Source organism: Panthera pardus, unplaced genomic scaffold, assembly GCF_024362965.1.
Source record: "Panthera pardus isolate Hobbes unplaced genomic scaffold, ASM2436296v1 HiC_scaffold_11, whole genome shotgun sequence".
In the NCBI taxonomy this organism is placed as follows: Eukaryota; Metazoa; Chordata; class Mammalia; order Carnivora; family Felidae; genus Panthera; species Panthera pardus.
This window is the reverse complement of record NW_026526666.1, coordinates 20,074,014-20,101,109: the sequence shown is the minus strand read 5'-3', so window position 1 is coordinate 20,101,109 and position 27,096 is coordinate 20,074,014. Positions and strand designations below refer to the sequence as shown.

The following is a 27,096-nucleotide window of genomic DNA, read 5'->3' as shown; positions in this document are numbered from 1 at the left end:
ATTTGTAACATTTTAAACAAAGGATCCTCTTTGATAAAGTTTCTGTTTTTATTCTTTAAAAAGAAAGATTAAACAACTTCTACAACTTCTATAGGCAGCATAACTTCATTCAGTTACACCTTCCTTATCTGTCCCCAGGATAGTTTTTCTTTTCTTTAAAATATTTATTTTTGAGAGAGAGCGTGTGTGCATGAGGAAGAGAGGGAAGAGAGAGAGAGAGAGAGAGAGGGAGAGAGAATGAGAATATCCCAAGCAGACTCCACACTCATCACGGAGCCTGATGTAGGGCTCAGTCTCACGACGATGAGTTCATGACCTGAGCTGAAATCAAGAGTTAACCCACTGAGCTACCCAGGCACCCGCAATTTTTCTTTCAATGGGCTATATTAGTAACTATTTATTGACCCTACAACATTTCCTAATGCTTTTTGTCGTATTTGGACATGGCAGTGCAATTTAGAAGCATCTGATAACCACTTAATCACATATCACCAGTCTCTCTACATAAGATCTGTTAGCTTGTCTTTCTCAACAGTAAATAATAGTAGTGTGTGTGTGTGTGTATGTATGTATATATCTGTATATATATATATATACACATATATGTATATACACATACATACACATTTCTGATTATTCACTTGTGATATTCTGAAGCAAAGCCCTATCCCAGGGCACTTCCCATGCATTGAAGAGCCAATTATTAATAAAGTTGGAAAAGTAGCATGTAAGAATACAGGGTAAAATGATTAGATCAGCATGGTTTTGCAAAGGATGCAGAGTCCCAGAGAGGTTAAAGAGTATTTTGACATGGTCTGCAAAATCCATCTTCCCAAATTACTTCTGTGTACTTATCACCCTACCTCCCTAGAACTGTAGCTTAAAGTGGCCTTCCCATCTAGGAATGAGGCGGCTTAAAGTCTGCCTCCTATTTACATTTCTAGTTTTACCTCCTGTATCTTCCTATATAGGAAACTTCTTTCCAACAAATTGGTCCATGTGTGTCCTGAAAGTATGTTACCTTGATTCATTTCTTTATATGCTACTCATTTTGTTTCTCCTTATTGGAATACCTCTTTCATAAACATTCAGCTTACTAAACCCTTATGGTTTCTACCTATTCTGTGTTATTCATTAGGCATTTCATGTGTATTGTCTAGTATTGCTATTTGCCTTTCGTATGTCTTATTTCAACGCTTAGTTTATATTCATCTGCTAGACATATTAGATATTTTCTATCATATTAAGTATATTTTATCAGGTACAAAGATAAGTTTCCTGTTTTTTATCTAGTTACTTTTCAGGAAGAGTTTAAGTGTTTATTTTGAGAGAGAGAGATGGGGAGGAACAGAGAGAGAGAGAGAGGAAGAGAGAGAATTTCAAGCAGACTCTGTGCTGTCAGCTTGATGTCATGAACCATGAGATCATGACCTGAGCTGAAATCAAGAGTCAGATGCTTAACCGATTGAGCCACCCAGGTGCTGCTAAACATACACTCTCCATTGTATAAGGAGAAGTCATTGTGGATGCCATGATGTACTGCCCAGAGAGGCACTCATTCATTCCTCCAGCTGCTAAGATTATTAGTGGCTTGGCTTTCAGTTAAGTTTCTCTTTGGGGATTGCCTAGGCTGAAGAATGTTGCTTATTCAAGATCAGGCTCTAGTCCAAGGGACAACTCACATGCATTGACTTGATGATGCAGCAGTACAGTGAAGCACCCTAAGAAGCAGGAATTATTATTTCCATTTCACAGAAGAGGAAATGGGTTAACATGCTTGGGAACAGTTAGCTTGTATGAAGCCAGGCAGTATGTTTCAGAGAAGGACTGTCCAATGGAAATAAAGTAATTTTTACTTTTTTAAGCCTATTAGAAAAGTTAAAATTACTATCTTCGAAATTGTACATTTTATACTTATGACTTCAATTTGAATTAGCCACATCTTAAATGCTCAATAGCTACATGTAGCCTCTTCATTGGACGGTGCAGCTCTAGAGTCTTGCTTTTAATTATGCTATGGCCATATCAGTATGATGCTGAACATCCAGATAACTGTTTTCAAGGGTCAATCATGGATATTGAAAAAACTACCTAACAGATGTTGTAGACAAACCATCCAGTTTGATCCAAATTTGTTTTTCCTGTGGAAATAATCAGATAAATCAATGGGCCTTTTCCTAGCTAAGCTCTGGCTTGCTTCTACAGCTGGGATCTGAAATTTGTCAGCCTTTCTCTCTGTCCTTCTATGTTTTCCAGGGATTCAGCAGATAGGTATTTCTTGTATGATCAGGAGAAGAAAGAGATGAATTTAGTTTAGAAAATAAGGTATTTCATGAATCAGGTTGGAGGTGTGAGGCTGAGGAGGGTGAGAGAAAGCCTGAGGGCTGGGAGCTGAGATGAGGCTAGGAACCAAGAGGTGAAGGGAGGCCAGCAGAGGACTGTCTTGGAAAATGCTCAGTGTACTGGGCTTGGATATTTGCCCATAGACTGGAGTGTTTTACCAGGTTAAAGCAAACCCTTTAAAGGACTAAACCAAGCTGACTTCCCTCTCCATAGATCTGCTATGGTCTGTGAGATCTTCTGTCTCTGGAGTTCACACCAGAACAGATATAATCTCCAACTTATTCTGTCCCAGGTCATTGCATACCATCCACCAACACACAGCTCTTTTTCTTTTCAAGGGCTTTGGCAATAATCACTACAGGGTGCTGATACGCCTTCCAACAACAATCATGAACAAATACTGGGGAAGCTATATGTTATAAACTCAGGAAACTCATAAAGGTGTCATAGTCCTTGTCCTTGATCTATAATGAGAAGCAGTTGGTGCCAGTGCTCTTTTTAATCTCCCTTTTCATATAATTCATGGAAGTGTCCTATGCTGCCTTTTATTTCTGAAGCATTGGATTCATGACCATTTCTTTTTCATTCTCCTACTCCTTCTAACATTTATGCCTGAATATCCAGTTAGGATAGAAATAGGTACCTAGAGTTATTATCAGAATCAGAAAGCATCTTAAAGATTATCATATTATCCTTTTCATATTAAGGAAGAAAAATGCAGAGATTACAGAATGGAGATGGGAATAGTTTAGCAGAGTAGTTTCAGTGATAAAATGAAAGGTTTAAGCTACATAACGGTATGGGATTAATATATCTAGACATGGGTCCTATAGTTTCACCTAGGTTTCACCTAACATTGGACACAAATCTCCAACATGTAAGAAAATTAAGTCTTGTTACCAGGATAAATTTAGCTTTTGGATAAAGGACTAGGGGTCACCCAATTATAATATTATCTCTTTAACAGCAGTGCAAACACTGATTATTAAACCTGGCAGCATTAATATTGGTGTTCACTTGCCAAGTGTTTGGCTAACTAGTGAGGAGCTTATCATGACAGGGCAAGGTGTCAGTTGCTTTCTGGAATGAGGGAAACAGGAAAGGTGAAGAGGGTTTGATGTTCATTTAGCATTCTCCCTGAAGTGTCAGCTTAATAAAAGTGGACTCCAGCCTTGTTTGTACTTCCAATTGTCTTCTTGTAAGAATCAGTGAAAAGAGCCCTGACCTTATCTACTACAGAGTTAGTTTGAATGATCCCAACTATAACAAGTTACCTCTTTGGCAAGACAAAGGTAACTCAAAAGAGAAAAAAGCTAATATAAAAGATGAGTGCCTGACAGTCCTATGGGTTTTGATAGAGACCTCTGTGTCAGGGTCAGTGATAAATAAAGGAAGTTTTATGAGTATCTCTGGTGCTCTCTTTTAGGGCATCCATACTGGCATTGAAAAGAGGCTCAAAATAAAACCAACCAAGACCTCAGGTGGAAGGAAATATTTGGACAGCTTTTGGATACCAATGGAAAAAGACCTCCCATTTTAACTTGTAATAGCAATTATTCCAGTGTCTGTAAAACTCCCGTAATAGTAATAGCAAACATTTATGGAGCTCGAGCCATTACTTGGAAGTTTGCATGTACTGTTGCCTTTGAATATTACAACTTTATGGATGAGGTTATGTTATACTGCCCATTTTAGAGTTGAGGAAACCGAGACAGTAAGGAACTTGTTCAAGGTCATGCAGGGGATAATCAGAGCTGGGATTTGTACTTCGATGTCAGAGACTGAAAGTTTAACCAGCACCCTGCCCACCAGTGGTCTGAAATTACCTTTTATAAATGATAAAGATAACCCTGGAAGCATTTTCTGAACTGCTATGAAGACCAGTACTTGGACCTGGAGGGTGCATGTGGTTTATTGCTATCCAAAGCATTGCTAATCACAGTGGTTACTGATGCAGCTCTCTTTGAACCTTTTGTGTTAATTAGAAGAACTAAATGAACTATTTAGCAGTTTTTAATATTGCAGAACTCATGAAATATTTAAGAATGTTCTAAATAGGAGAATTAAAATGATAATTTTAACAATTGGATTTCAAGTCTGGATTCTTTGCTTATAATTTAATTACCAAGCCATGCTTTATAAATATAAAGCTACTGGGTGAGAGTTCTCCCAAAACTCCTGGGTCTTTGTAGCAGAAAAGAAAGATCCTAAGGACTGAGGTAAATGTACAAATAAATACAAACATCTTGCATTTCAACTTGTTTTTATGTTTTTAAAATCCTTCCCTTTGTATTAGTCTCACTTTTTTTTTTTTTCAATCAACTACTCTTAGATATACACACTATCTTATGAGGAAGCTGAAACTCAACATAAGCAATTTTTTTCAAGTCCTCCATTTAGTAAATGTCATGTATAGGACTCAAACCAGTTTTCTTCCACTTTCAGCCCAGAGCTCTTTACTCTCATCCTGTACAGATGAATGAGTCAGATAGTCTATGTCCATTTACCAATAGCCAGAAAATTTGCTTTGGAGGAAATGCACCCTGGCAGGTGAAGGGCATTATCTAAACAGTATGGAAATAAGTAGCAATTAGCACCTGGAGGAGTTGTTAGCAGTAACAGCTCAGCAAAACCCAACTGGATATTCCTGTGGCGGACGCTGCAATCATTTCTTAGGGTCCAGGTGGAGAGGCAGGCAAGGGACAGAATTCTGATCCTTTTAAGAGAACCAAATCAGCTAGTGGAACATTGCTAGTCTTATGTTTTATCTTGAGTTTCTAGACATTTCATAAAAGTACAGACTGAGGCAAAAAAAAAAAAAAAAAGAATAAGGAATCTACTTATTGAGAGTGGTGTGTAAGGTAAGGAAAATAAAGCAGCAAAAAAATCCATTTGTTAGACGCTATTCAATTTAGAGTGGAGATGCCTAAGTGATGAAACCCCTTATAAATTTTTGTCTGAGGATAGGTTTGGTCTCCGAGTGAAATGTGGCTTAGCATGCTAATGGCTTTCGTTGTGAAGAGAGGAGAAATGTGAGGAAAGGAATGAGAGATGTTGACAGACCACGCTGAAAGAAGCTGTGCTCTGGAGGATGTGTTAATAAAGATGTCACTGCATAGCAGCAGTTTTCTTCCTATTTCTCATATGAGACTAGTTGGAACTGAAATCAGAAATGCAGATTCTTCTGTAGGAGAGTCGTGATTTTCACCTCTTTAAAAGCTGTCTTTATAACAAGAAGTATAACAAAATAGAATAAAAAATGGGAAGACTCCTCCCTGAACCCTTGGAAAACCACTAATGGTCTGGTAATCCTGGAGAGCAAGCTGGTTAAGAGGTGGTGACCAGTGAAAGGTCACTCAGCATGCTGCCCCTCCTTCTGGGGCTTGTCCTAGAGGCTGTCCCCAGGGCTGTGCCCAGTTTTCTTTGGTGCAGGACTACCTGAGTTCAGTTCATGGCTCCACCACTCAAACTTCCTGTGCTTCACCGTCCCTTAGGGAAATGAAGATAGGTTTTATTACTATCTGGTGGGGCTGTTATAAAGATTAAATGTGTTAATACTTGTAAATCACTTGAAATAGTGCCTGGCCCATTGGCAAAACCAAGTCTTAGCTAACATTATTTGTCTGCATGACTGGTCTATTTTCAGGCAAACTTCAATCTGAAACAGTATCAGTGCTCCCCAATAAAGTGGTATTTTCTTTAAAATAAATGCATATTCTTCACTCAAAGAAACCTCAAGCCTCTAAGAAAAGTAACCATTAAAGCAACAACAACAAAAACTCGACAAACAAAAAACAAAGATAAAAGTTTAGGTTGGTTGGACACCTCATGTTCTGGAATAAAGAGACTTAGAGCTGGGAAAGACTCAGAGGTTGTATCTGGTCCTGTGTCTTTCCACTCTCATGCTTCTGTCTGTTACCGTAGTTCCATTCGAGCTCTGCATGGTAAGAATTTTGCTGCTCTCTAGGCAGCCCCTTCTACTGGGGGAAACCCGAGGGGCTTGACCTAAATGTCTATCTTTGTAATTTTCCCCTCTTGGCCCTATTTGTGCTTTAAGTACTTAAACAAGAATAAATCTACTCAGTAAATAAGCCCATGTCACAGTTCTTGTCCAAAAAGGCAATTATCTCTTTCTCTGTGGCTCTCAAGATTTGCAGTTCTGTTCTCTCATCCATCTCCCACTCTTTAATTTGTTTAGTTGTCCTTTCACAAAAGGGATATTGCCTAAGGATTTGAGGAAGAAAAGCAGTCTGTAAAATACAGAAGTCTGGTGTCTTCAGACTGAAAAAGGACAGTGAGCTGAGAATAAGATATTTAGAAAAGTATAGGGAGTTTGCATCAGGGTATTCTACTCATTTTAAAGAACTTAAAACTGACTAACTCATTAAAGTGGTTATTTATGAAGAAAAGTCAGCTGGATGTTTGAAACTGTGGCAAAACAAATCACTTCTGCCCACAGGTTCCCTTTGAGGCTTCTTGTCACCACAGGAGCACAGCTGACTGGGGACAGCTGGTGTCTGCTGAATGTCCTCTGCTGGCCTAATTGCTCTTTTCCAGGTTCTTCGTGGTGTGGAGTCCACAGCAGTGGGGGGGAGGTGGATTTCTCAGAAGCTCAGCCTCAAGGGCCAGTTCTCTGCATCAGAGAGAAGTGCCAGAGGGAGCCTGAGCTTTCTCACCTCTGCAGACACCAGCTTCTCCAAAGGCTGATGGGCCCAGTGATAAATTGGAAGGAAAAAAGAAAGGAAAGAAGAAAGCAAACGGGGCTACAGAGGAGAATAAAGAAATGTTTCAAGATTCTAACAAAAACAAGAGGGAGCATATTCCTTTAATAAGGAGCTGTATTTAACTACTTATTAACAAAAACATCCTGGAAATTTAAAAACCTCTGAGCTTTTGAGACCATCAAATGGACACTATTTCAGAGACACGTGCTATAAACAGATTTAATTGCATTTAATTATTAAAACCCACTTTTTTTTCCAGCTTTTTTGAAACTACCCTTCTAAAGATTTGATATTTGTGTAAATCTCTACTTTTTACCATCTCCACATCCCATAAGCACCCACAAAACAAATTTTAAGACATCTTTTTTTTTTTATGTTTACACAATTGCAGGCTCATCCCATTCAGACTGTATAAAGTGAGAACATAGATCAAGAATGTTGAAAGGTGCAGGACATCCTAACCAAACCTACGATGAAGGGTACGGTTAACCATTCTGTCTAAGGGAGGTGGAGTCCAGGATTATGGGAAACCACCTGAGCAGAGCAGAAAGAGCCTACTGTGACACCAGGGCCAGGAGGGGCAGGGACTCATGAAGAAGGAGACCATTTCTCTGAACAGGACTGTGGCCAGGTGACTTGCGTCCACCCATGCCTCTGTCATTCACCAGCTGGGGGAAATCTGTTCAGTCCCACATTTTGGGTCATTCTTCCTACTTGCGGCATGAGGCTGTTGGATTAGCTCATTTATACTTCCAGTTCAGCTTTTGAGTGCTATAAGATTTCTCTGGAGGAATCTCATCTAGGGCAAGGGATTGATTGTGTGGGGAAGGAGCCGATGGTAGAAGCCCAATAAATGCCTCCCCCCATCCTTTATTATTTGACCCATGACCTGCTTTACAAATTGGATTTCCACTTCAGGTTTGCTCAACAAATACTTGTTCAGCATATATTACATTTAATTCTGGGGGGAAAAAAGACACTGCTGCCAAAAATAATGTGATGATAACTGGCCTGGATGGTTTCAGAAATCCTTTCCAGCATTAACATTTTATGATCTTAATCTAGGAAATACAGATTCATTCATTTTTCACCATGGGAATTGTAAGGTATGAGCAATTATCTTCAATAATTAAGGTAAGGAAATGTCATAGACCATTGTTCTATAAAGTATGCTACTGCTATAAAGCATTTAAAAAAAAGTTTGCAAGCTGGTTTCTTATTTTTAGTGAAGAGTATAAACTTTCCTGATTTTTTTTTTCTTTTTTTGGCACTCAAAGGAAAATTTGATTGTATCAGAACCAGACTATAGCAATGCTTTACATTTTTCAAACAACAGATTACTAATCAGGAAGTAAAGAAACTGAATTACTGTAACCTTACATGATAACTAGAAGTCCTAAAAGAATCATGCATATTGTTAGAAATTTGATTCTCCCCCATTAACAACAATAGGAAATAACAAAACCAGTGTCCATTATACACAAAAAAATATACATATCAGAACCAAGGTACCAAGTTTGGAATATGACTCATTTATGAATTTCTTAGATTCATTTTCTGAAAGAATTAATTCAACTAAGGTGCTGAGAACTGTAAAGTTCTTGAACATTGAGAAAATTGGGCACAGTATATATTATATAATGTAAATTGATTTTATAATTGTTTATTGATGACCTATCATGCTTTCTTTGTAACTAGAAATCTTTTTACATTCCTCCTGCCATACATACATCATACAGGTAAGGAGGGGAAACTCAACCATAGAGGTGCTGAGGTGACATAAGTGACCTAAGGGAGGTAAACATAAAAGTGGGTCAAAGTGTGCCTCATATGTGCTCTGCTGGTACCCTAAGCACTGGGTGAATCTAGTAAATTATATAATTAATTTGATTTGACTCTCCTCAGTTAATTGCACATTGATAGATTAGTTATTAGTAATAATTGCAAATAACTCTTGAAAATGTAGGGTTACCATTATTTTAGTATCTGAGTTTTTAGTACTGACTAATAATCCAGTAGTAAAAATAGATAAAAATAAAAAGAGAAAGAGCTCCAAATACTATTTTCTGCATCCTTTATTTGATAGCAGGGAAATTTTTTTCCAAGGATATTCCTTCTGTTTGAATTTGTAACTTCCGTCTGAAAAACCTTTTGTTGGAAAGGTTTTAGAGTATTGCTAAGTAAACCATGGTTCAAATTACCAGAAAAGACTTTGTTATATTGTGGGAAGGGTTAAAAAGACATTAATTTTAGGTAAACAAAGACTATAGGAGCTTGACTTATGATAGGAGGTCTTTATAAAAAAAAAATAAAGGGAGATGATCTTATCAAGTGAGTTATATATTCCTTGTGTTTCTTAGCTCTCTTAAAGTCTTTTTGGCAGGCTTTAAATTGCTGAGGTTTTTTATTCGTGTTTAAAAGAAGTTGATTTCTCAGACTAAAGGCATTGCAAACAGTCACAAGAATTGAATTCCAAGGAAAGAGACTGCTATAGTAAAATTAGATTAGATAGAATGTATTCTATTAGGGGAATTTTACAGACATTAAAAGAAGTAAAATAATAAAAAACAAAACATATTTCTTAAAGAATCCTTCCAAACTTCAGATTAATATAGTTAAATTAAAGCTTATCATTCTTGAGAATTTAATGAGTCTAATATTTCCTTTCACAGCTAATTTCTCAGTCCATTTATTTTTTTGGTGTAACTTTAAAGTGTTCACAAAGAAATATCCATGACTAAAGTTAGCACATAAATATTGTATCATTGAAGCTGCCCTGTAAATAGAGAAGCATAATCTCAGCCTTTGCAGTTTACAGAATCAAGCCCACTGATTTAATGCACTTACTTCCCAAGATGGCCAAACCCACTGGAGTGACTTACTAAGGTATCTGGCGTCGACATCCTCGTGGTGTTCAGTCCTACCAAGGATGGGAGAGTTTGGGACATCCAGTTTGAGATCATTGCCATGGTACTAAGCACAGCGCCAAGCTTCAGCAGTGGAGGACTCATTGCTGTGGAGCTAATGAGTTTTCATAGTGACTGATTAAGATCCCGGTGCTGGGCTGGCAGCGGGAGGCGTGACTGCAGCACGCCTCATCTACAGCATGAAAAGAGATCAACTTTCCCAGCTCTAATCAGTAGGGAAAGCTCACAGAACCTCTTTCCCCCACCCTCGTGGGAAGTGCCCTGCGCTTCCTTTTCCTTTCTTTCCGGGCACTTTGCTGGTTCATCAAATGAAATATTGTTGGTAGGGCTTGGTTGGTAATTATCAGAGCAAAGGTTGGAGGGAGAGGGAAACTTGAGCTCTTCCTGCTCCATTGTAGGCAGTTACCATCAACAGAGTCTGTTTCCTCTGGGGTTTTTGTGAGTATAATCAGCTGCTCTTTATCCTTCATAAAAAATACACCTTTAGATGGAGGTCTGCCAAAGTGCACATTTCAAATATCAAACTTGGTATCTACAGATTTCTCCCAGCATAGACAGAGTACTTTTAGGCAGAGCATGAAAACAAAGTCTGCAATTTCCAAGATGATCAGTTATTGAGAGTAAGAGGTTTTGTTTTTTTTGGTTTTTTTTTGGTTTTGTTTTTAGCAGTAACCTAAAATTACCTTTGTTGCCTCTTAATTAAAAAAAAAAGGTCAAAGATTAATAGCTACTGCCTATAGAGAACATTACCCTAGGCAGCTTACTTGTGAATAGACAGAAAATGCAGACTTAGAGGAAAGCTTCTGTTAGGGAAATTTCATATGTTCCCAGTTTTGCTTTTAAGAATGAGTGCTTCCTAGTTGCTCAGACACAGGACAAACCCAGTTAACTCTATTTTTACCTTATGAGGAATGAAAGACAGATACCAGAAGTCTGTGTCATGAGAGAACATGTGACTTATTAAAAAAGATCACCGAGCATGGATTCAGAGTCTGCGGGTCTAGTCCTATTCTCCTCTGGTTAGTTGAGTGACTGGCCAGTGACTTAGATTCTTTGGCTTACAGTTTTTGAGTTTGGACTCCGTGCTCTCCAAGGCCCATTCCAGCTTTAAAATTCAATGATCTGTTTATTAGAGTTCCATTGGCAAATGTGTATATTAAATTTGGGCCTTAGGTGTAGTTTTATTATTATTATTATTATTATTATTATTATTATTATTTTACAAATACTACGAATTGCCCATATATAAATCTCAGGTCCTGAATGGAATAAATCAGAGGCCTTTGTCTTGTATGTGTTTTAAAATAAAAAATGTAGAGAGAGGCATGAAGGGAAAAATGAATGAAAATTAAATGAAAAGGAACCTGTTATAAGAAGGAAACATATTATTTTGATTCCTTAGGAGAATTCTGGAATTGTTTGTAGCTGGAATTCTCAGCCAAAGATATATATTTTTCATAAGCAGTTTTGGCAGGAGAAATAAAGAAAATGTCTAATAAAATTGAAAGAGATACATATTTACACAGATGTGTATGCCCTTTATTCTCAAAAAGAGCTTTAAACTAAGATGAATACTGAGACACTTTTCAAATCTTCCTTGCTTCTATTACTAGGAATCTAGGCTCTTTTTTTTCCTTCAAAATATATCCAAATGATATTAGTTGACTCATATTTTTTTAACCACAGGCCTAGAAAACCAAATATTAGTTACTTGTGTTGTTCAAAAATCCTATCATATGAGAAATCAACAAGGATAAAAGTAAATTAGTTTATATATTACACTAAGCCTTGAATAGGGTATTCATACAGAGGACTGAAATTTTACATTAGTATTAGAATGTGGCAATAACAAAAAGCAAAGTGGACTTACAAATGTTATTATTAGAAAAATACACCTGGAACCCTACCTGATTTAGGAGAGGAAGTGTCTTTTCAAGAGCTTAATTTCCAAAATTGAAAACTAATACATGCGATTGCTGGGTAACTTAAGATGCAACATAGCAGATGATAATTACAGTTATTAATGAACTATGAGTCAACAAAATAATAGCATCTTTAGAAGAATATAGGATTGAATATTGGGGGAACCAGTGCTCTTATTTGCAAATTTTTAAGAAAGGAAGAGGGGCACCTGGGTAGCTCAATTGGTTAAGCATTTGACTCTTGATTGCTGCTCAGGTCATGATCTCACAGTTCATGAGATTGTGCCCTGTGTCGGGCGCTGACAGAGTGGAGCCTGCTCGAGACTCTCTCTCTCCCTCTCTCTCTGGTTCTTCCCTGTTTGCACACCAGTGCACGCGTGCGCTCTCTCTCAAACATTTTTTTTCCAAAAAGGAATAAAGAAAACACAAAACAAATGGAATGCTTCTTGTAATTCCCCATAGATGCAAGTAATTAAGGAATGGAAACAGAACAATAGTGAAAATTTATGATTCAATGGTGTTTATCGACAACATCAAATCTATAATGTGTTGTTTTTAGAACAGGTTTAAATGGCACACATTGAAATAAAAATGCTTAAGTTACAGTGATTATTAGTTGTGGGAAATAAAAATAGCTACTCTTTGTAAAGAACTAAATAGTTTGCTATGCTCTCATAATCTAGTCAAGTGATTATCATTATAATTTCCATTTTGGAAGTTGAGTTCTAGTTTGCAGATGGGGGAAATGATTTTTCCATGTCACAACCTATTTTAAGGGAAAGAGACTCCACAGTTACAGAAGTTCCATAAGAATAGTGTGAAAGGGGTGATGGAACAAGTAGCAAGAGTGAGTCTGGAAATGTTAGCAGTGACCAGCTCCCAGACCTTCAGGGTCGTCCAAAGATGTTTGTGAGTTATCTTCTCTGTACTTCAAGAATTTTAAGCAAAGCAGTGAAGTCATTAGTCATTGAGATTTCCATCTCAAATTATTATTGCTTTGACATTTTTATGATGCACGATAGACAAATGGGTGTTGCAGGAACAGCAAAGCATATCAGAGACAGGAAGGTCACTTAGGGGCATATTCTCATATTTTAGGCAAGAGGATGAGGTCCTGGAATAAGAAATTTAGTGGAGTTCAAAAGGATGGATTTTGTAAAGATTCAAGGTAGAATTGACACCACTTAGAGATTGATTAGATGGAAGAGGGAGAGGAATTTACCTGGAGGAATTTCATTCAGAATTGGGGTTTAGGCGGTGAATACTCTTCAGCAGGATAAGAAATACAAGTAGGGGTGCCTGGGCGGCTCAGTCTGTTAAGCGTCCTTGGCTCAGGTCATGATCTCAAGGTTTGTGAGTTTGAGCCTCATGTCGGGCTCTGTGCTGACAGCTCAGAGCCTGGAGCCTGCTTCAGATCCTGTGTCACCCTTTCTCTCTGTCCCTCCTGCGCTTGTGCTCTCTCTCTGTCTCTCAAATAAATGTAAAAAAGAAATACAGCAGAAGTATGACTTGGGGAGAAGATAGAGTTCATTGTCACATACTGGATATGAGTTGCCTATGGTAGAGAGAATCCCTGGTTGGTAATATACCTACACATGGAGTTCAGAAAAGAGTTAATTTCACTAGACCACAAGGGCCTAGTAAAAATAACGTGTCCTACGTAGATGATAAAAATGGTTAATTTAGGAACACGTTGTCCTAAACTACCAACAATTTTATTTAGACATTTAGATAATGTCTAGATTTAATTACCTATATATGATATCCTATATACTTTTCTTGAAAAGTAATAAAAAAAAGTTCTGTCACTAGTAAATGGTGAAGATATTTCTAAATGTAGTAACCTAACAGAAAATGTGACCTGACTACACACCTACTTTCCTTTCAGAGTTTCAGTGCAGGTCAATAATGATAAAACCTACAACAGTGCATTACTGCTCATGGACTGCTGCTAAATATTGATTAATATATTTATTCATTAGATTTTTTATGTTACCCTGTCTTTTTATTACCTAGAGGATATTTCATGATAAACTTATATAATAATTAAAAAGCAAATATTGACCAAGGAAGATTTATAGGTAAGCTTAAATAATATTGGCATATTCTGTCATTAGAATTTTTTTCCTTGATTTGGAGCACAAATGTTTAACAGTGCTTTAATGCTCAACACGCTTTCTACTTTGGGGGCTATTTGGTGGTTGTGTGTGGGTTTTTGGGGAACCCAGCTTAGGCAGACCTGAGAAAGTAAACACGTGAAAAGACCCGATGGCCACATAAAACATGATAGAAAACCAAAAAGTTTGACTTTAGGCAAAATGAGAAAGTGGCTGATATTACATGTTTAACAGTAGAAATTTTAAGAAACAATAGACTACTTGTACTTTATTTTTGTAGTTTAAAATATTTAAACTTTGTGGATGGTTTAAGAGAGGAAAATGACATATTAGATGCAGTTGTAAAGATACAGTAGTGAGTAGAGAAATTGATGAAGGAGGAGGAGGAAGGGGAAAAGAGAAGGGAAATGGCAGGGGGAGGTGAGGGAGGGGAAGAGAGTAACAATTGAGTAGAATACTGAAAGATGCATTGGTTGGTTAAAAGAACACTTAAACCAAAGTGACCTCTGGAAAAAACAAAATGGATTCCTGTTAGCAACCTAAGTAGGAAAAGTAGGAAGAGTGGCATAAAATTGAGGAAAATAGAGTGCTTGTGTTGAAATCACTTTGGTGATGCTATATGCCCCAGATGTCATGGTATGTAAGTGTTTAGGTAAGTAAACAGTTTCATTTATGAGTCTACACCTTCTCATGTGTAAAATAATGGATAAATGAACCTATGTGGAAGGACTGAATGAGAGAATGAGAATATATTGAAAGACTAAAGGAGAGAATATATTTGAAAGTGCCTGTAGCATGGCAGATGCTCTGTAAATGGCAACCTTATTTTTGGTGAGAAACGGCATGATTGAGGCAGGGGCAGAAAGTGTGGATCAGTTTAAGGAACATCAGGCCCTGAAAAGGTGGGAAGCATATCTTTGCAAGGATTAGATGATTTGGACTTGGAGTGTATGAGGAGATTAATACAACTCTGCTATGCAACACAAAGTCACCCTGTGTCTCTGGAACTAATAGTCCAACTCAAAGAAGGAAAAAAGGGACCAATAATCTTGCTTCCTCCTTCATGGAGAAGTCAGAGTAATTAGAATTTCCATAAGGTCCCACTACCATATCTGCTTAGCTACCTCACCTATGCCCACATACACCACCTTTCCTCCTGTTAGAGATAAATTGTCCGTGTTCCTAGGTAAGATTGATCCCTCCCCTTTGCACTAGATCAATACCTTTCATACTGTCACGTGTGAGAATAACCTGGAAAGCTTGTGAAGACAGGTCCTTAGGTCCCACCTGAGACCCTGAGTGTTTTTCTCTGAGATACTTACTTATTTGGCTCTAGCATAGGACCAAATAATTGGCATTTCTAATGGTCTACCAGTTGATGCTCATGCTGCCATTTTTGGACTACCCTTTGAGTAGACTGCCCTAGATCACATTCATCTGGCCTACTCAAAGACAGCTTTCTTAATTCTTTCTGACATCAAGAAGTCTTCCCTCTTTAATGGACCACTTCCTTATATCCCTTATTTTATATACAAACAGTACTTTCTTGATCCTACTTCTATCCATTTATTCCTGTTTCTCACATCTTTACCAGCATACCCCTTGAAAGAGTTGTCTATAATCACCATTCAGTTTCTTTCATTTTAATCAAATTTTTGTCTGTACTTCTGCATTCCACTGATACTACTTTTATCAAGGCTACCAATAATCCCATATTGCTAAATGATCCCACATCTAGCCGTCAAGTCTTAGACCTCAACTTTCTTGACCGATGAGCAGCATTCATTAGACTCGTACTTTCTCTTCCTTGAAGTAATTTCTTCACTTGGCTTCAAGGATACCACACTCGCCTAGTTTTCCTCCTACTCTCTGACCTATCTTTCTCAATCTCTTTGTTGATTCTTCCTCATCTATATGCTAATGACTCCCAAATTCATTTCTTCCTAGCAGACCTCTTCTATCAATTCAGACCTGTATATCCAATTATCTACTTGACATCTCCACCAGGATGTTTAATAGACATCTTAAATTGAACATGTTAAAAAATGAGCTCCTTCCCCATCTCCAGCAAACAAAACAAAGCCAAAAAAAAAAAAAAAGCCAAAAAAACCAAAAAACAAAGCAAAACAGCAAAACAAAGCAGATGCATGCTGATATTCCTATAGTCTTCCCATTTGAACTCTGTGGTTCAGTTGGTCAGACCAGAAAGGTTTCAAACTTAACCTTATTTTTTTTCCCCTACATCTCTTACCAGTTCCATCAACAAATCATCTAGGCTCTACTTTCAAAATATATCCAGCATTTTACACCATGCTCACTGCCACCATACTGCTCCAAGTCCCCATTATCTCTCATTTAGTTGATTATAGAAGCCACTGGTTATTGACCTTGTACTACATCAGTCCATTTTTAACTCCCCGAACCAGAGTGATTCTATTAAAATATGTCTGATTATGTTATCCCTCTGCTTAAAACTCTTTGATAGATTCCTATCTAGCTCATGGTAAAAGTCAAAATGTTTAGCTTGAACTGTAAGGTTGTACATAATCTGGTTTGCTCTTATCTCTCTGATTTTGTTTCCACAACTCTTCCCTTTGTTAACTTTACTGGAGCTACTCTGCTCTTCTGGGTGTTTTTCTCTGAGATACAAGATAATCCTCCAACTCAAGACCTTTGGACTTGCTCTTCTCTGGTGAAATCCAATCTCTCTAGCCCTTTTTGTTTCATTTCAAAGATCACCTTTTCATAAGGTCTTTGCTGACCACGCCATCTCAAGTTTCTATTCTTTTTATCTGGTTACTTCTAATGTCTTTTGATTATTTTTTTTTCCTTGTTAGAACTTACTACAAGTTAGATTCCCAATATATTTTATTTATATTCATCTTCTTTATTATTTGTATTCTCCACTAGAAATGAAGATTCGGGAAGGAAGGAACATTGCCCATTTTGTTCACTGGGGCATTCTCAGTGCTTAGGACAGTACAGAATATAGTAGGTTCTCAATAAGTATTTATTAAATGAATGACTAAATGAAAATGTTACTGTTTTCTTCCTGACTTGCCCTTGGTTTTAAAAGATCATTTTCAGTGTGAAGTTAAAATAGAGCCTATTTTATTGCAAAACAAATCTGTGTAATACACACATTTTGCATGTGTTTTTATGTGAGTGATGGATGTCTATGTGACTAAAACAATTTTGTAAAATACTGAAACTTTATGCTTATAGTTAGGAATGCTTTTTCTTTCCCAATTTCAGATTTAGAATGCACACACTTTGGGTCTAAGCCAAGAAATAGAGTCTCTAACTCCTGTTAGGTCTCCTCTTGCTAAAGGGCTCAAATCACTGGAACCCTAAATAAATGTGGAAGTGGTCTTCTTTTCCTCTTGCCTTTCGCTAATGAAGTTTGTCTTTAATAACCTAGGGAAGGTGGAAGAGATCGTAAGTTTGGAAAGGATGTGTTTAAATAAAATGAGTTACAGAAGATGGAGACCTGAGTGTCCATTCACCTAATTCCCCTTCATCTGGCCCTTGGCAATCAGTTAGGGACCACCTGTAGCTCCTAAAATTCAGTGTTTTGCTACTCTTGCCTTGAGCTTTCAGAGTTGTCTTAAAAGTGTTCACTAATGAAAGAATGAATTTAGAGTGAAAAACATTAGCAAAGTTCTTTAAAGGAGGGATTTCTGTCTTTTCATCTTTGCCTTCATCTGTGAAGCCGACTGATGCTCTATAAGCCCGGGGGATCGTGGTTGGCAGCTGTTGTTGCTACTTCAAAGGAGAAAAAAATGGATGTGTGGGGGAGGAATATGTTCAGGGCAAACGTGTTTTTTTTCCCCCCTGACTTTCTACTCAATATTGAAGAAGTGGGGAAATACAAATCCAGGATTAGACTAGAGGAAAGAAGGATGCAGAGTGGTGTGACAGGCCCTTGGACTAAGTCCCCCAGACTGATTTTACACGAGCTTAGTCACTGTCTTGCTGTAGATTCTTCACCTGGGAAATGAGGGTATTAAACTGAATTTCCCATGCAGTCCCTTCCGTAATTAAGTGCCATTCTTAAGAATTCAGCTTCTGTCTCTGTAGTCACACAGACAGCTCAGTCTCTGCTCTGTTACTACTGGCTCTGTGATCTCTGAGTCTTGGTTTCCCTGTGTGTAAATTGGTGACAATAAGAAAACCTGATTTCTTAGGCATTTGTAAGGATGAAATAAACTTCTACATATAAAGCACTTATAGGACCTGGTAAACCAAGAGCTTCCAATCTATGTTAATCATCATTATTCCAGCGCAAAAGATGTTTGTCTTTTCTCCATCTTTGTGGAAGAAAGATAAAAATTGTTAGTGATAAAATGGTGAAGATCATCAAACTTTGTGGTGAACTACCGATATAAAGGCTTGTCTTTAAGAGTTTTAAAAATGCAAAATACTCTTGATTATAATGTGGTTGGTTCATAGAGAGTGACTGCTAATGGTATTCTAGGAAGGGTCTAAAACGTACCCATCCTATAGGCAGCCTTGAGCTGCCTATGTAAGCCTGCCTGATGGCACTGTTCTAAGAACTTGACTTATATGAACTTGTTTAATGTGTATTTTTACTAAAACCAGATGAGGAACTGAGGCATTGGGAAGTTAAGCTAGCTGAGGTCACACAGCTAATAAATGGCAAGGCCATTATTTGAACCCCAACAGTCACATTCTAAGTATGATCTTGACTGTTGTGCACACACACAAACACACTGTATTGTAGCAAAGGCTGATTGCAATTCTGTCTCTTAAAAAAAAAAAGAATTGGTATTATTTGGGGGAAGCATTACAGTTTAGTCAGTGACATTCTCTTGGTAAATGAATCCTTAAAGCTGAGCACAAAAATGGAAAATAACACATCTCCACTTGTGGAGTTTATTTTTGAAGACGCTGACTGTCAGGTAAGTTCAGCCTTTGCTCATTTTCACTGGAATCTGTTTTCAGGGTTTTTTAAAATTTTACTTAAATCACCAGGGCAGACTGAAATGTTAAATTATTGCCAAAACCTTTTCTGGAAGAAATAGTCCAGGTAGAGAAATCTCAAAGAGGTTAGAAAAATGCCTGGTTATCAGAAAGAACACTGATTTCAGGGGTAGCATGAAAGAATGAAATTCGGTCCTTAAATGTGCAATTTTCTGAAAAGTTGTCATAAGTTGATAAAGCTTATCTCTGCTGTGAAATTTGAAATGTACGTTTGGCAGGAACCAAAAATCTGGTGGTGGTAAATAACCCCAAACATCAAAGTATGAAAGATTATGTGTGTAGCCTGGTTTTTAACAAATTCATGTCAAATTCCTCAATAGCAGGAGTTCTGCAGAGCTAATTCTCATGTAGCAGCATTAGCCATACTATTTGTCAGCATTGCCCCCTCATCAGTATGTGTGGTCAAGGTTGTTCTGTGATTTGAAATCTCTGGGCAGACAAACATAAACGTAAATGTCTAAAGATCTGGACTTGAAACAAGTCAGGCGTGCTTTGTCATTGAAGGTGTTGTGAGAGGTACACAGTTATATAAAAGGGGGTCAGAAAAACAGAAGAGGGCAGGTCACTGAAACAATCACCACATAGATGAAAGCTGTACAAACTCATTATTACCTCATTGCCTTGTCCTTTTTTTGTCTCGATGCAATTAAGAACTATTGGCCTTAAAAATGGTTTTAGGAGGAGGCATAAATAGTAACTTAGAAATAGCTCCCTTTGTAAACACTCATCTAAAAGTGCCTAAGTGACACATATAAAATATGAACTTCACAATAGATAAGTAAAGGAAAACAGTGTTGACAAATGTTATCTCTTGTTACTGAAAGTGAATGGATTTTTTTTCAGCTTTGTAATACTCTGCACGTTTTCCAGTTTAATTATGTATTATTTTCTGTCATTAGAAAAACATAAGCAGCAGTAGGTTATTACTTTCATTGACTCTTAAAGGTTTGGATACATTAAATGTTTATTAAGTTCATTCTTTGGGCCAAGAACTGGACTACACTGAAAAATGAAAGATGAGTATGATATAGCCTCATCTTTTGAGTAAGTTATCAATCTGGGACTATAATAGTACATAAACAGTTATGCACATTTGAGCTGAATAGCTCCAGTCATGTAAGTATGAACATGTGGTGCAGTAAAAAGAAGGAAAGGGTTAGTACCATGTGATACAATGGTCAGGAAAAACTTCATTGGAAAAAAATAGTGCTTGAGCTAATTTTAAAAGTCTAGTTCTTAATTTCTTAATTTTTTATTCCCTCAGGGAAATGGACTGTAATTTATTATGCATCTTTTAATAATATAAAATTTAAGCCGCAAGGAATTTGGTTCTGTGCTTCAAATAGTAGAGATTTATGTACTTTAGCCCTCCCTTTGTCAGTATGTATCTTTTGTCATAGTATTTTAATACATTTTGACCTCTCTTTGGATTAATAAAATAAAATCATGATATTTACCCAAACTATAATATAGGGTTACTGAGTGTAAAGAGACTATGAAGAGAAAATGGATGTTATTATGAAAACAGCATTTTTCTTGAGAAGGGAGACAAATAGAAATATCAGAGCTTCTGAAGGACCTTGCATCATCAAGAAAATAGTATTCAAAATTTTATGCACACATCAACAAGGAGTAGTTTGAATTCTAATACTTACACATAATCTGAGTGGTAAAGTATACAGCTAAAAATTTAATTTTAGGGTAGAGTCTTCTTGTTATGTATCTGCATAGCTTTCTGCAGAGACCTGACTTGAGGAAATGTTGAATATTTGCCATTATTGGAAGTAGATTGTCCTTGTAATGCATTTTCTCTCTTTCTGTGCCCTTCTTTTCTCCCCCTCCACCTGTCCTCTTTTCTTTCTTACCCCTTTCCTTTTTTTTTCTTTTTTCTTGTGCTATTTTTCTCTTTCACTTTCATTGAACTTGATTGAGCCTTTCTAGGTGTCCTGCACTGAAGTAGGATCTGAGTATGGTTTGCAAAAGCTCCCTAGGAGATACTGAGGTGTTCCTTTTTTTTTTTTTTTAAGAAAGAGAAAAAGGGAGTGCTGGAGGGATGGAGAGTTAGAGGGAGAAGGAGAGAGAACATCTTAAGCATACTTCACGTTCAGTGCACAGCCCATTGTGGAGCTCAATATGGAGCTCAATATTACCACTGTGAGATCCTGACCTGAGCCGAAATAGAGTTCGACGCTTACCTGACTGACCTACCCAGGCACCCGGATGTGTTGTCAATTTTTAACTATTGCTTAGGTTGTAGGTCTGCAACTTAAGCTTGGTTAATTCTAATATTTTGTACTTCACATATGAAGTTTTATGTTTTACCTCTGTACACCTTCAGCAGTTTTTGAAACAAAATTAAACAAAATTTCCTGTAACATTCAAGCTTAGGCTATAGCTTAGGCATGCTTGGGCTATAATCGACCTCTGATTACAGTCCATATGGTTTTTAAGAAGTTACTGAGTTTAAAACTGGGAACAACTCCTAATTTTATTCAAGAATGGTGGTACATCATCCATCTGAACCTCATTAATTTTCTTCCAAGAGTGATGAATATATACATCAGTGATTAAAACTAAGTTTTTTCTCCTATATATTTTTGCCTTTAATAATATATTTATTAGTACCTATCAAAAAACATATACAAGTTAGTCAAAGTTTTCTATAAACTTACATTTAAAATTATTTCAGGAGCAGGATTTGTTTCATTGTGAATCATTAATGCATCCAACAGGGATTCATTGATCATCCTCTACATGTTAGACACTAAATGCTAGAGATGAAAGATTAATAGAATTAACTCTCATTCAAGATCTCATGTTCTGGTTGGGTACTGATAAGAACAAGGGAGAAATATATCTATAAACATTATTTCAATATAGTGTGATGTATAGTATGTACAAAATGCAATGGGACACAAAGCAGGTTAGCTATTAATTCTGTGGTGGGATAGAATTCCGGGTGGGATAGAAAAGGCTTCAGGGGAAAATAGGGTTAGGTGGACTCAGTAGAATTTCTCACATTGATCAGGAAGGAAAGGCCATTCTGCTCTGGGGAGAGAATGTGAAAATGTACCACTAAAGTCACATATCATTTAGGGAACTCTAGCTTGGAGTGGGGCAGTGTAGAGTACATGATAGGGTAGAAGAGGGAGAAGATGGGATTGGGGGAGGGAGCAAGAACCAGCAGATGATTGTGGTTCTCCAAGGAGGTCAGATCGTACTACAACTAGCCTTTGAAGAATTGCAGAAAGTGGAATGATGCCAGGCCTCTTTAATATTTAGAGGGAGATCACTCAGAAAAGATGCAATAAATATCGAGGAGAGGGGTGAGAAGGAAAATGACAGCTGGGAGAGAAGGATATTTTGATGTCCCCATAAGAATTAGTGGAAAGATAGAGGAGGGGGCACTTGATAAAGAGCTTTGTGAATTTAGATGCAGAGACAAGACTGTCCTCTAAATTTCACAAAATTGCAGAAAATGTGCTTGGGAATCTTCTAGAATAGTGCTTCTTAAACATTAAGGTACATATGAATCATTTGGGGATTTTATTAAAATGTGGATGTTGCTTCAAAAGTAGGGGGCAGGGCCTGAGATTCTGCATTTTTAACAAGCTCCCAGGTGATAGAGAAGTGCTGGTCTACAGACAATACTTTGAGTAGAAGGGGCCAAGGAAGCCCACTCACAGAGGGTAGAACTAAGTGAAGGCTAATGTGTATGGACAACATTAAGGAAACTCAACAGAAGAAAGGAGGAAGGGGAAGGAAAAGGCAAGGACAAGTTCAGTTCTGCTAGAGAAATGAGAGTGAGAATCTCCAAAACAAACATGTTTCTAACCAAGGAAGAGGTTCAAAAGTTCTTACCATTCAGAGACTATCACTACCGGGAAACAGAAATTTAAAATTAATCCACTTTAAATGAGTACTAAAATTTCTTAGAAGTGAAGAAAAGTTGTATTTGAAATTTCATCTTGAAAACAATGAAGATGAACACAAAATAAATAACCATATAGTTGAGAGGATGTGTTTACAAGTATATATTAACTCAGCATGAGCAAAGAATACATGAAATGTTAAAGTGTGTGTGTGTGTGTGTGTGTGTGTGTGTGTGTGTGTGTTGATGTGATTTAAAACAATCTCATTCGGTTTCACAGTACAATTATAAAAGAGATTTGGTTTTGCAAAACTCTTCAATAACTTCCATTTTTTTTCCAGGGCGACTCTTATTCCTTTGATATTGAAATTATCATCTTTTGAAGAGCCTAAAATTTCTCTCTTCAATTGTTAAATGATATAAATCTGCCAGTTGCTCTTTAATAATCCCTTTGCATTTAAACAGAGCAGTTGCCTTTTAGCGCTTCCATCAGTTTCATGAAAGCATGTATTTTTTTGGTATGATTTTGACTATTTATCGTATTTGTATTTAATAGCATTAGATAGATGCAACATCCCAAAATCAGTGACTCAGGATAGATGCTACTGTAAGGCAGTGAGAGATGTTGTAGTGAGATTTGAAGGGGTTCACTAATTAGTGACTATTTTTGAATTTTGATGGCTGTCGTTGCCTTACAGAGCTTCAGAATGGCAGGACTTGGGGTAATTATCCTTGGATAACCATAACTCAGGGTTGACCAGAGACTTAGGCAGAATAGGCAGTCAGCCATTGTACTCTGATTTGGGGATTGGGTGGAAAGGAAGGAAAAAGATGATAATTTCACACAGTTCACTTATTTTGGGAATTTAGTCTATTAGCTATACCTAGGAGGTTGATGCATTGGGTTTCAGCACCTGTGGACACTTTGAAAGGCATTAGTTTGATTTGGTTATACTCTTAACTGTCAGGGGATAATCAGGAAATACTGGGAATTCTGGGTACTGCCTCAAGTTACAAGCATTTGAGTCTTAGAGAAGGCTCCTACTGTCCCAAAAGCCCCGTGAAAATACTGGGTCCATAGAAGGTGCAGACAAACAGGAAAGCCTGAAAAGTTCCTGACTGGCAAATGAGTAAAAACAAAACTACCTATGTGATGAGGGTTGGGAGGTTAGAATACTTAGATTCCAGTCTTAATTCTTTGTTTAAAGTTACCAGGATGGCATGCCTTCATTACCTTTTCAGCTCTGACATTCTAGGACTTTATGCACTTTGTATTAAGAGCATGAAGAGTTTGAAATTAATTGGACCTGGGTTGGAATCCCAGTTCTGTCACTTACCATGTGATCCTGAGTAAGTTCTTTTCTGAATGTTATTTTACCATTTCTGTAGTAAATTAAGGACTACAGTAGTTACTGATGAAGCCCATCTGACAAATAATACTAAGGATGTGCATATAACCCAATAAAATTGGGCTTATTAACTTATTGCATCAAGAAAGATTGCACATCTGAGGAAACATGGAACATTTCAGTAAGCAAAGGAAGATGCATGGTTAAAAATAAGTCTTGGGAAAGATTAGAGTTTAGACAATATTTAATAATTAAATAAAGTAGAATTTATGCTAAAAAGAGCAAGGCTATAGTGTAAAATAATTAATATGAAGCTTGGATTTGAGTGGGGGAACTCTGGATTCTGTTTCCTTGGAAAAGTTAAGGTAAATGTTGAACGTTGTGTCCGAAAAGCTCTTATCTGAAGTTTTGCACCTGGGTTGAAAATTAAGGCTGCTTCTCAGTGTCACAGTGACTCAAATCTTCCAGACAAGAGTGGACTGCTCCATTGTAACTGATCTGATTTTAAACAGCTAAGTTTCTGAGCCTATGATTTTAGAGAACAAAGTGTCTCAGCGCTACATCCTTCAGCAAAGTAACAAAAACTGTATTTAGAAGTTGACCTAACAGGCTCGTACTAGTAAAATTAGATCATGCATACGAAGTGCCTGTTTCATAAGCAATTACTGCTATTATTATTAGTAGTAGGAGTACTACTGCTTAGCTGTCCTTTGATGAATATACCTCCCCATAATAGAATTGGCTGTTGAGTTAAAGTGGCACGTTAGTCACTAAAAAGCACAATTTTGAAAACCTAACCAACCAGTAAAAGGAAGGACTCCATTGCCTAGACCTTAGGAGCCCTGTGCTTCAAACAGTGATCTGGATTCCACACAATTGCCTGTTGCCTTTGAAAATACAGATTTCTGGCCCCACTTCTCCAGAAATGCTATTCAAAGGGCTTGAAATGGAACATGTATTTGCACTTTTCAAAAGCTTCTGATTATGATGTACAGCCAAATTTCAGAAACATTCATGTAACCAAATGAGCATGGGGAAGGATCATCACAGTATGTATGTCACTCCCAAATGGTTAAGAGTAAAGGTTTACAACATCAAAGAATGTGGTTGAAAAAGATCGTCTAGTCCAGTTTTCACTCAATCTTGAAATGGATTTTGCGGCATCCCTGAGCCATTGATTTTTCAACTTGTATACTTTCAGTGTTAAATCGATTCTGTGCAACTAGATGCTTTGATATCAGACATTTCTAATCACGAATAAGTCCTTGTTACCACTCATTCCGTTCATTACTTAGTTCTGCCTTCTCAGTACCAACTGAAAGGTCTACTTCTCACTGTTGCATAATGGCCCTTTAAAATATCAGGTTTTTTTTAAACAGGTCTTTTTCCAAGAAGAATATGCCCAGATTTCTTGATTGTTCCTCTTATGACACACTTTCAGGGCTTCTACCTTCCTGGTTTTTCTCATCTGAGTACACTCTTGTCGGTCAATATTACTATGCTAAGAACAGAATGAAATTCTTTGAAATACTCCAGGTTGGTCTGATCAGCCTAGATTGGAGAAAAGTAAAAAGGCTTATTTATGATGATACATTTTTCCTTTATAGGATTAATGAAGTGTATCACAATGTAAATATATCTTCTCCTTAAAGCATTGTGATTATGATAAGAATTATAAAGAAACATTTTTAACTCTAACAACTGCTGTATGTTAAAAGTCAAGTCCAGTTTCAGAGAACATGGTAATTTTGTACTTAGGATAATACATAGCTTACTGATGAATTAGGTTAAAATTTTCTCATCAGTCCACAGGATGATTTAAAATATATTTCATCTTTAAATCCCATTAAGGAGTCAGTAGATTAGGGTTTCCCAAATAGCTGTTTACATCTACAGAGAATTTCAGAGTCCTACATTTTAGATCTCCAAGCGTTTTGTGGATTTAGAAGTGGATTGAGACTCAGACCAGCCCAAAGGCCACCAGTGCCTCTTCTGTTTTATGGCTTTGAACTTGATACTCAAACTCAATACTCTCCCCCATTTCCTTACTCTCCTAACAAACGCAAACATACTGGGTTAGCTGATACACAACTGATTAATTCAGGAATGATGTTAGTATAATGTGAATTTGTTAGTTCATACATATTTTTTCCAACTCATTAATATTTTGCACGAGAAATAACAGAAGCAAACTATAGTAAAACAGGTGAACATAGCAAGCTGCAGAGTTCTATAGTTCTGTACATGATGATACTTGATCTGATGTCCATTTTCCTGACTTGATGTGGACATACACTTTGTCTCTTCTGTTAGTGGTATTTCTAGATTGTGCATCTTGCTCTTGTCTCTGTAGCTTTGCAGCCTCAGTAGATCCTTACATCTTCTTCCATCAAGTTGGTTTCAAATTTTCTTGAAAGTTAAATCCTATATTGACTGAAATACTTCCTTATTTATTAGAAGCTATTTTTTAACTGTGCTAGTATGCTAACACTGTTATTATTTTTGCTAACAAAATTATATAGGTTTGAGTGGTCTGATATAATCTATTTACTCCATAACCCTTCTTGTTTTTAATACATGCCTTCAGGAAACATGTTTTCTTCAGGAATGTATATTTTGCATTTTATTTGCAGATTGATCAGGTGTCTCCCAAACAGAACTGGTTGAGAAACTATGTGGTTTGAAGGGTTTTATGTGCCTGGGGTCCTTATAACTTGACCCAACTTAATGCCTATCCCTCCTCTAACTCAAGCATTGTGCTAATATGCCTTAATGTCTATCTCTCTTCTAACTTGACATCAGTGCTAATATGCCTTGGTAAATGAGAAATATGAACAGC

General features: G+C 37.1%; 1 protein-coding gene across 3 annotated transcripts in view; it reads right to left on the bottom strand.

Moving 5' to 3' along the window:
- Positions 1-27,096, bottom strand: part of OLFM3 (olfactomedin 3) — a 188,436-nt gene that overhangs the window by 35,546 nt on the left and 125,794 nt on the right. Inside the window, exon 1 of one of the 3 annotated variants that reach the window (XM_019457652.2) lies at positions 9,950-10,184. The exons of the other annotated variants lie outside the window; for them this stretch is intronic. Coding sequence (XP_019313197.1) covers positions 9,950-10,078 — 129 coding nt within the window. The 5' untranslated portion in view covers positions 10,079-10,184. Of the gene's footprint in view, positions 1-9,949; positions 10,185-27,096 lie in introns of those variants that run through there. 3 annotated transcript variants of the gene reach the window in all.